The following is an 11,261-nucleotide window of genomic DNA, read 5'->3' as shown; positions in this document are numbered from 1 at the left end:
GGAGCCTCTGGTCGTTACCCCACCATAGGATGTCTTACCTGGGTTTACTAGCCTCATATAGGAGACTGTCTTCTATTAACAGCACCCATAGAGATCCTGTAAAGTAGTGAGGATCAGGTTTTACTTTCACCCACAGCTTCTTTGACACAAACACTAAATTATGTTTGAACCCTCCGCACATAGGGATTAATAAAAGCACTTTGTTGCCTTCCTTTGAGCTCAAATTGATTAAAATATCAATTACAATTATATAATAATATCAGGGGAAAATACCCCCCAAAAATGCAGTAAATAATAAAAAATGTCTTCTTGCTTACATCCTATTTTTCCCCATCATATTTATAAAGGACTGCCTTCCTATGCATTCACCTCGCTCCTGGTATTCGTTAAAAATCGGTGGCAGAGGACGTCCAATCAAGCTTAACGAGGCAGGAGGCTTAACGAGGTTTAACGAGGCACCGAGGAGCAGCGGGACCGGCCTCATTAGGAGACGCTTGTGAGGGTCCAACCAGCAGAGAGGATGTGGGGAATCGGTTAATAGAGGACCCACCCCAGAACTGAGTTTATTCCTTATTTCTTTTCATATATAATCAGCGATTTTTCAGACATATTCCAGAGCTACCATGCTGATTAGTAGTCAGGGATGGATGCCGGGTTGCAACGATAATATTTGATCAAAAGACTGACGTGTCGCAGCTCATTAAATCACATTATTATTTTATTATCTGCAGCTGTGTTTCCATGGTGTGATAAATGATGCCTCAAGCTAATTTAACATGTTCATACTTATAACACTTTCAATCCCTTTTCATATAGAATGACAATGTTGATATAGCCTGCCGTGATATCAGTTAATTATCAAGGGAGTTAGAAATGATATTTTCCAGTATTCTTCGGCATTTCAAAGAGCAAATAATCATACACTCATATCCTACCTACTGCTTTAGGCACTAACACCACAATAATAATGATTTCCACTTCTCTATAAGTCCTAATAGTAGATTGCAATGAAGTTGACTGATGCGTGCTCTAGCTATTGCATCTTGCTGTCAGTGTTGATTATTGTTGACACCACAGCAGTGATGTTGCTCCTTAAGGCAGTTTATTTTAGACGATGGAAAGTGATTTGTTTTTAGGATGAACTCTCTTGGCCGTTAGTGACGGACAGGATGAAGCTCACACACCTCCAACCCCCCCCCCCCCGCCTCCTGTTTCCACCGCGGCTTGTAAACTTCAGAGCATTTTACCGGCAGACATGTTGCTAGGAAACCAGGAGGTGATTAAAATGACGTCCACTCACTCTCACACACACACACACACACACACACACACACACACACACACACACACACACACACACACACACACACACACACATACAGCAGCACTGCTTGTCTTGTTAAACGGCTGCTGCTCTCTTTCCATGCACCACGGGAGCTTTTTTGGTTGAGTGTGTTGTGACAAACATCAAAGTGTCGGTCCTTTTCTAAAGTTTACAAATGCTTACTCGAGGAAAAACACTTCTCTACCTGCAGCTTCTTTTCACTTTTAATTTGCCACTTAAAACATACTGTTTCTTTTCAGTTTAAGGTTGAATGTAAAGTTCTGTTAGGTGGACCTTTGCATAGTAATAAGCTCACTTCTGACAGGGCCTTAATTGAAAGCATACATAGTGAATCTTTAACTCCAGTAGACGCATCAGCAAGTTCATCATTATAAACGTTTCCTGTGTGGATAAGCAGTGTCAGAATTACTCATATTTGTGTCCCACTGGTGGATTGAACTAATAAAACTCCCATAATGCAACTCAATTTGATCTCTAATATCACCAACACTGTGAAAATCTACTTGCAATTCAAGCTTTCTGTTATAAATTAAAAGTCTCAATACCAATTTAACAACGCTGATCCCATGACACAGAATACATGAAACACCTTTCTTGACAGGCTGAGTAAGACTTTCAATGATAAGTAAACTGATCTTCATGTGTAGAATGTGCAGAACTCTCGATTAGAAATGTATAGATATATTGTTCATTTGGGCCCCTTATAAACACATTGTCCCCCTACAGTTCACAAGATGAAGTGCAGACGTTTTTCAGTGACTCATGGTGTTGGTTTTCACCGATCCCTGTGACCCTGGTTTGTGGCCGGCGCTGGCAGCCTCCTCTTCCTCCGCCTTTTCATCATCTTGCCCACTAGGACACCAAATAAACCAGGAGAACTGGTGACTAGTTACCCTGCACTGGCACTTATGTTGCTAAAAATACTTTCTGCAGCTCACACTAGACTAAACAAGGGAGTACCTGTGAGAATCACCTCATTGTTTTTGAGTGAACCTCCTTTAAAATGTTCCCGATTATGCATATTTTCTGTAATGTTTAAAGGCAGCGGTCGTTTCGTTTCTCGGGAAGGATCCTGAACACAAGGTGCAGGTTCAGCCCATCTTTTATTTCAGGGTAGATACAAATTCACTAGAGACAAATTATGCACCACAGATGCCAAAGAGACGTTGTCCAGCAGCCTGTAATGACCAGTCTTGTCAGGAAGTGCTCAAATGTTTTGGGGAAGCTCCTTCAAAGTGTGATTTATAAGCTACCAGTTACTTCCCATTGGAAGACCTCCCTGAAGGTCCCGGGAGAGAAATATACCTAGGTTCATTTCTTCAAGTTGCTCTGAAAATTGAGTTTATTCTGCTTTTTAAAAAGGGTGATGAGCTTTCTAGGTTGATATTAAGATGTTTTAATATCACAAGTGAAGTGTGATATTTTCTGCGTTTATTCCTGATGTTGGGAACAGTAGTTTGCCAACAAAAACTAACCTTCTCTCCATTGATAGAAAAATGGTCAAGTTTGAGAGGTGTTTGAAATAATATCACTGCTGCTAAATGTCTGTTGATTTTGATACGATGGTGTTTTGTCTCTCTCTTAGAATTCGAATGGAGCTTCAGTCAGGACCTTTCGGCCATCTTGGTGAAACAGGAGGAGCCGGATGTGGGTCAAAGGTTAGATCCTCAGCCTCACGAAGGCCCGCCCCTTACATTAAGCCCCGCCCCACCACACAGAGGGTCTCCATGGAAACACACGGTTAGCATCCTTCATACCGCGAGACGCTACAAATGATGTTGTTTTTTTCATGTTTGTTCAAAAGTGAATTATTGTTGATTTTGTGTTTCTGCAGGAGCCCAGTCCAGACAGCGTGAAGCCCGTCGCCATAAAAGATGAACCCAAAGAGATTGGACAGTACCTCAGCCTGCCCAGCGGTACATACACACACACACACACACACACACACGCACATGCACACACACACACAATCTCAGGTAGCCAAGCTGACAATCACCTGCGGGAGGGGTGGTGCAACAGCTTCCCACACACGAGTGGATACACACACACAGGCTCACACACACACACACACACACACAGACACACACACACACACACACACAGGCAGACAGACAGACTGACACACACACACACACACACACACACACACACACACACACACGCAGGCAGACAGACAGACAGACAGACAGACAGACAGACAGACAGACAGACAGACAGACAGACAGACAGACAGACAGACAGACAGACAGACAGACAGACACACACACACACACACACACACACACACACACACACACACACACACAGGCAGACAGACAGACAGACAGACAGACAGACAGACACACACACACACACACACACACACACACACACACACACACACACACACACACACATACAAGTGACAAAGCGTCTGCCCAGCTGTGTGTCACATGTGGAGGTGTAGCATTAATACGAGCCACTTGATAAGAGACGTCTGTGTGGGATGAACCTGTGCTTCCTCGCTCTAAGCTCCTAAAGAAGCATCCTCACTCAGGGTCTACTTTAGGGGAATTATGGGATTTAAAAAATCCTCAATGGATGGCTGAGGGTGAGCGATATTAAGGGGGGAGAGAGGACACACGATAATATAAGTCAAGAGCATCAAATAAAAAACCTCATCACTAAATGCATTTTCTGTGGATCTACTTTCTGTGTTCATCAATCATTCAGACACATTTTATTAATGGGGGCACCTCATGCACAAATACAAAATACATACACGCCAACTTTGTGATTAATAAAGAAACACTTGATACCAAAATAAGTCAATGAATCAAGGATGAGCACTCAGGTCTTCTGACGTCTCATACGCACGTGTTGTTTCATCTATCACAGAATAGGATGATGTTTCAGAATGAGCTCACTAACCCCCCTCCTCTCGTTTCCAGATGACGCTCTACAGCTCCCGCCCACCCCTCCCAGCAGTAACCACGGCGACAGTGACGGCTCCCTGCCCCCCTCTTCCCCCCCCCTCACCCTGCCCCCCTCCTCCCCTCAGCCGACGCAGAGGCCAGGAGGTCGCGCCTGTTCATCCTCCTCTTCCTCATCCTCCTCTTCCTCCACAGCCATCTCCTCCTCACCTCTGCTCACTGCACCACATGTGAGTGGAAGACCCTTTTTTTTTATATTTGTTGTATTGACATTTGGCAGCAAACAATTATACAGCGTTTTTTCAAGACATAGTTATTGTACATCTTAAGTTTGTCTGTCCGAAATGCCTTAGTAAAAAAACAGTAAACAATACGAACATTAGGGAATGATCAGGACATGTAAAATCTGGCCTATGAGGTGGAAGACCCTTTTTGTAATGATTATCCCATACTTAAAGGTGGGGTAGGTAATTCACTCTAGAAACACTTTTTGTTATATTCCATGGAATGCTCTTAACATCCCGATAGCAATGAATACATTAAATACTTTGACAATAAATAAAAAAATTCATCTGTGGAAGCCGTGGCGCTGTAAAAAGCACGACCAATCAACTGAGCCGGCCCGGCTAAAATAACTGGATAGCCTATCTTGGTCATGTGTGAGTTCGTGTGTGTTGGAGGAGGGGCTCTGTAAGGAAGGAGCAGATTTTTTTCGGCTGCGTAGTTTCAAATTCTAGCGCACTCGAGCTGGTTTCTCCATTCTTACCTACCCTACCTTTAATGCACCAGCACTTTCTATAAAAACAGTTCTATAAAGTGCTGACAAAATAGGGCCTATTCAATAACATCCAAGACAGGGTTTATTTAAACATAGAAAGTTTGTAATTGTTGTAAATATGTTGATGATTTGCTTTGTTTAATGCAGAAGCTGCAGGGCTCAGGGCCGCTCCTGCTGACAGAAGAAGAGAAGAGGACCCTGGTGGCAGAGGGTTACCCCGTACCCAACAAACTCCCTCTCACTAAGAGTGAAGAGAAGGCACTGAAGAGGGTCCGACGGAAGATCAAAAACAAGGTACACTTTCATAAAAACTCAGCTGAAAAAGCAGGATTCAAAGTATTTACTACACGTGTGTTTTTGAGTCCCTTACACTGAGAGAGGCGGGTAAAACAGAAACATCACATGTTAGACACTTTTATCCAAAGCGACTTACATACATTCAGTACTGTGGACAATCCCCCCAGGAGCAATTTGGGGTGAAGTGTCTCAGGGACACAACGACATGCTGACTGCAGTGGGACTCGAACTTGCTATCCCGTGATTCGAAGTCCATCATACTATCCACTGAGCCACAGCCTCCGAGAAACCACGAGACAAACTTCTGTGACTTAAGTCTGAGCATTTTGCTGATTTGTCTCCGTTCTTCTACCCAGATCTCAGCTCAGGAGAGTCGGAGGAAGAAGAAAGAATATGTGGAATGCCTGGAGAAAAAGTAAGGCTCGGAAAAATCTATCTGTCCCCATGTTTCCACTCCCTTCTGAACTTCTGTGATTCTTTCTCTCACTAAAGCCCCTTTGAATGATATTAAAGCTACTTCAAAGGCCACAACTATTGAGAAAAGCCAAGCCTTGATTTCCCCAACGTTTACCATTCCCTATGCAAAGAACAAATTGATGTTTTTTTATTGCAAGGCTCAGGAAATCATCACTTAGCCTTAGACGTCAGTGTACAATTATTTATTGTATCAGAGCCAATCATGGAATAATGGTCGTGCTTCTGAATCACTCCCGCTATTCAATAATCCAAGCCGTCCAAACGAATGCTTGAACAGTCAATGTTTCAACAATGATGAAAAACCTTTTCCTTCCACTTCTCCTGCTGTCTAACAAATGTAGTTGCATAGTTAACGGTGCATTTGGTACAAAGAGCAGCCGTATTGGCCAGTGAGGTTTCCCCTGGATCTAACCACAGATCTTTTTATACGTAATTGTGTGCTCTTTATATGCTGGCACACAAAAACAATAAATATGAGTTACAAAAGATACAAAATGTCACAAAGAAAATAGAGAAAGAAAGGGGTTTCAGATTGGCTTTACTAACGTCAGGAAACTCATGGCTCCTTGTGGCTTCAGGTGCCAATGTCCAGATGACATGCAAAACGTACTTCAAAATCAAAAATAATTAAAAAATCATTCCCCTCTTCTGTCATTTGTTATTCTGGCTGTAACTCGTTATGGCAGGACTCCATTAACCTGCCGAACACATGGGGAGACTTGAAGAGAGGCGAAAATGTGGACTTTTATAGCAAGAATCACCCAAAGAGGTTCAGACAGGCGGTCAAAGAACGTCCTATTACAGAGGAGAGTGTGTAAAAGCATATCTCTTTGTGTTTCTCCTCTGGACGTGAGGACAGGATTATAGTCGGGTCACTCAGAGAGAAACAGCAGGACGACTCGCTGAAAGGGAGAGCGAATGAATGAGCTGCATTCAAAGCAGAAATAAGATGTGATCAGGAGGATTATTGGAAACATAACACAAGATTAACAAGGTGATATTTAATAGGCTTAGAAGGAGATGTCAGAAGGAGAAAGAAAACCTGTCATCCTGCAGCAACAAAGAAACCATGGCACAACATTTACTTGTAAATAAATGGCAATTCTGATCACAGCAAACGTTTGTGGACACGCTTTGAAGACGTGTGTTTTCCGAAAAGATAAAAATGTCAAATAGACGCTGACAAGAATCTGTGTTCTTCTGTGTGTCAGGGTGGACAGCTACACGTCAGAAAACAGCGACCTGTGGAGAAAAGTAGAAAACCTGGAGACCGCCAACAGGTGAGACACACACACACACACACACACACACACACACACACACACACACACACACACACACACACACACACACACACACACACACACACACACACACACACACACACACACACACTGGCTGTCATTAGTGTGTATTTGCCATTGTGTGTCTCAGCAGACTGACGCTGGCTCCAACACACTAATAACACAGACCAGACATTTTTAGTAATGCTGTTTGGATTATCATCATCATATGCAAATAGAAACACGTTTGTTAAGAATGCCGCTTGATTAAAAGAGAGCTGCAGAAGAGATCTTGTTCTGAGAAATAACACATGAAGAAGGAAGATAACGAGTTTCAGATTCTAAGTCCAAATTCATGAGGTAGTCACATGACTTACAGGAAAACGCAGAGAAAGCAGCACATGTATTGTAAAGATTTAGTGTACCACAACAGAAACAGCCTCATTTCTCTCAAAGACAGCTTGTGAAGAGGGCTGGTCTTTGGAGAAATACTGATGTATCAAGCAGGAAAGGCTTGAGTTGGATTCACCCATCTATTCTTACATTGCTCTGAGTGTATATAAAATCCTTCCAAAGTTTATATGTGTGAGTTAAACTGAGAGAATTAAAGGAGTCTATGAAGTAATTTGTCAAAGTGCAGACTCACCCAGCTACGTCTGTCTCCCCTGTTATTATAACAATATGAAACCAGTGGGTAAATGGGTGGGTGGGTGTGGTGGGGGGGAAGGCTTAGGCTTTCTTTTGGGAGGGGGGTCTGTCTCTATCTGTCTGTCTGTGGCGGCATGAGTCTGTCATTAAAGCTGCAAGTTAACAGTAGCTTTCATCATGCAAGGCAACCCCCTCCCTTCCCACCACACACACACACACACACACACACACACACACACACACACACACACACACACACACACACGCACACACACACACACACACACACACACACACACACACACACACACACACACACACACACACACACACACACACACACACACACACACACACACACACACACACACACACACACACACACACACACTGGTTAACATGTTTAACCACCACACTGGGGAACAATGAGTTGGCACAAACTGGGGAACATGAGTCAGCGCGCTCACTCTCTCAAAAGGTCCAGAATATGTGCAAAAAAAGCGTTTTAAACGATTGAAGTTCATTTTAGCTTTACTAAAAATGCCCCAAATGCAGCTATTAGTGGTCGTTTTGTTCTCAACGCTTTGCCTTTTCTTTACTTTGATTCACACAGAACTGAGTAAGTGCTACTGGTTTATTAGGTGAGGATAAACTCCATCTCCCTATTGTATTAAATATATATTAAAAGTTTTGACAGAACACTAAAACAGGCCCTGTGTGAGATTCACAGCCTAGCTTCGCACAAACACTGGATTCAATGGTGACCTGATAGCCATAGCTCCCCTAAAACTAAAGAAGAGCCTCCATTGTAATAGATTTATAACAGCTGAATTAATTGTGCTGACTATCTAGTCCATGTCTCGACAAGTCTGACTTTTGGAAGCACTGCAAATGTGAAACAGCAATAATTCCAGCTGTTTTTGTAACGTCAAAACATCTGTATGTGCGATGCTGGTCAGTATCATCCTATAAAAGTTTATTGCAGCAGACAACACACTCTTGTGCATGTGAGGCATGGAGATTTATAACATTACATGACTCACTATCCTTCTGATGACCTGAATGACCACTTTATAGTCTGGTTTGGTTTATAATTGTGTACAAGATCGAATAACTTTCTGATTCACAGCTGTAGTTTGCCTTGTGTCTCCACCTAGTGGTGAGAGTGTGTCCTTGCGGCTCATACCATCAGAACCCTGCTCTCCAGATCCCACTCACACACTTTATCCTGCTGGTTTTACTGGTGTCGTCTGTCAGGAAATCAGTTTCATTAAGTTGACCTTAAGGTACAAGAAGAGAGGAATTAGCTGCAGGTACACTGGGGGCATGTTTAAGAGTTTAGGCTCTCGCTCTAAATCTTAAATCACGATCTCAAAGACTACAAAACAGTTGAAATATAATAATAATAATAATAATAATAGATTTAATTTGTTAGCGCTTTCACAGGTGCTCAAAGACGCTTTACAGATATAGTGAAGAGAAAAGAAAAGAAAGGAACAACAAATAAATATATAGTTAAAGTTAAAGTCAAATAATACAAAAACATCACACATGAAAAGCCAGATTGAAGAGGTGAGTGTTTTGAAGGTGGTGAGGTCGGTGCAGTCTCTGATTGGTTGAGGGAGTGAGTTCCAGAGGGAGGGGGCAGCGACGGAGAAGGCTCTGTCCCCCCAGGTCCGGTGATTGGTGCGGGTGGGGATGGATAGGAGGTTGGCTTCTGATGAGCGGAGGCAGCGGGAAGGGTTGTGGTGGTGCAGCAGGTCTGTGGGGTAGGGGGTAAATATGATCATTTAACTGGTGTTACTTCCTCACGGAGGTCTTAGTGAGGGTATGAAAGAATGGAGGGTAAATCCCAACATATTGTCTGTGAAAATGCTTTCCTTCCTTTCCTTTATTAATGTATTAGTTTCTCTCTCCTCAGGTCTCTCCTACAGCAGCTGCAGAAGCTTCAGTCTCTCGTCACAGGGAAAGTCCTCCCTCGCTCTTGTAAAATTGCCACTACTCAAACGGGGACATGCCTCATGGTAAGTTACTTTCTTGACGCCAGTGTTTCTCATCATTTGAATGAGGTGTTTTTTGTATTGATGTCCTTGTTTGTGTCACTATCTGTGCAGATGGTGGCCGTGTGCTTTGTCCTGGTGTTGGGCTCCTTCTCTCCCTGCTTCTCTCCTCTCTCCTTCCTCACTCACACCTCTTCCTCTTTGTCCTCATCCTCCTCTTCCTCTCACCCCTCCTCCTCTCCGCCTCTCCTGTCAGCGGACCTCTACACCACCAGTCAGGGTAGGTCTGCAAACCTATTATTCAACATTACCTCTAGATATGGAAGTACATGTTAATTAAGATTAGGACTATTAAACACCCGAACTTTTGAAAGAACATCCATACACATTCATCAGTCTGCATTTTGCAAATTATTTGTCAAATATATCATATTCCATTTACTTCTATAGACTCTTCTTGCACTTATTTGTCCTAGGTTTTTCATTGACATATCTACACTGTAGCTAATGTACAAATGACAATAAAGCCATCATTTAGGAAATAAAGATTGATTTCAAAATGAAAGCATGTAAAGACTGAAAGAAAAATGAAGGTCCCAGAAGTTAATTTTCCTATTGATAATTCTTGAGGTCAGGTAAACAGTAAACAAAAAGTTTTTTTCTCTCAAAAACAACTTGTGGATAGGTCATGAGTATCAACTTTCACTCTTTGCTGCATTCCACTTCCCTCTGAATGTACTTCCTTTAACCACTTAGCCTCAGGAAACCCCTTTTATAACCAGAGTTTAAGTTGTCATCATGCTAAGTACCACTCCTTTCTGCCAGCAGCCGTCCTCTGAGGGCAAAAGAAAAACTCTGCTCGACTGTAACCATCAGAAGCTAAACCCTGACCCCTCGAGGCTGCCACATTCATTACACTGTAAAATAAAATTGTTCAAAAATGACATGTGAATGAAATCCAGTGTTTGTGTTGCAGTCCGCTCCCGCAGCCTGCTCTTCTACGACGAAGGGTCTCCACTGGAGGAGAGTTTATCTCCATCCGAAGCAGAGAGGCTACAGTCAGAGAGCCACGTCCAGACCAGCAGATACACAGCGGAGGCCAACCAGACCACCGGGCCCAAAACAGACAGCAGGTACAAAAATATCTCGTCTTTTAGTGTCAGAAAACGTCTATTAGGGTCTTAGCACGTCTCACAAACAAATCTATTAGGTGGCTGCTGCTGCCAGAGGCCTCAGTAACACTATTTGGATTTGCTTAGGGTTGAAAGGTGCTATAAATAGTGTTGGGAAAATACTGAATGTCCTCTTCCAACATGAGAGTAACATGATAACAAAGGTATCCCAACTGTAGCTGTGAACATGACAGGATGTGTGATTACCTAGAAGAGCATCAGGACTGATTGAGGCATATGATAGCTATGTGATTAACATGATGATTCAGCCTCTATGGAGAGAGACATATGACAAGCATGATCATTTCTGACGTGGAGCTAATCTGAAGTAAACATTGAATACTGCTTT

At 42.8% G+C, this 11,261-nt stretch overlaps 1 protein-coding gene across 3 annotated transcripts in view; it reads left to right on the top strand.

Annotated features, from left to right (window-relative positions):
- Positions 1-11,261, top strand: part of creb3l1 (cAMP responsive element binding protein 3-like 1) — a 31,156-nt gene that overhangs the window by 17,005 nt on the left and 2,890 nt on the right. For 2 of the 3 annotated variants that reach the window (XM_079667964.1, XM_079667963.1), the window contains 9 exons: positions 2,931-3,085; positions 3,180-3,261; positions 4,276-4,487; positions 5,183-5,329; positions 5,689-5,747; positions 7,021-7,089; positions 9,662-9,764; positions 9,855-10,020; positions 10,717-10,873. In XM_079667964.1, the coding sequence (XP_079524090.1) occupies positions 2,931-3,085; positions 3,180-3,261; positions 4,276-4,487; positions 5,183-5,329; positions 5,689-5,747; positions 7,021-7,089; positions 9,662-9,764; positions 9,855-10,020; positions 10,717-10,873 (1,150 nt within the window). The remainder of the gene's footprint in view (positions 1-2,930; positions 3,086-3,179; positions 3,262-4,275; positions 4,488-5,182; positions 5,330-5,688; positions 5,748-7,020; positions 7,090-9,661; positions 9,765-9,854; positions 10,021-10,716; positions 10,874-11,261) is intronic. The other variant, XM_079667965.1, reaches the window with a different exon arrangement.

Source organism: Notothenia rossii, assembly GCF_949606895.1.
Source record: "Notothenia rossii genome assembly, chromosome: 3".
NCBI lineage: Eukaryota > Metazoa > Chordata > Actinopteri > Perciformes > Nototheniidae > Notothenia > Notothenia rossii.
This window is presented reverse-complemented; position numbering and strand designations above follow the sequence as displayed.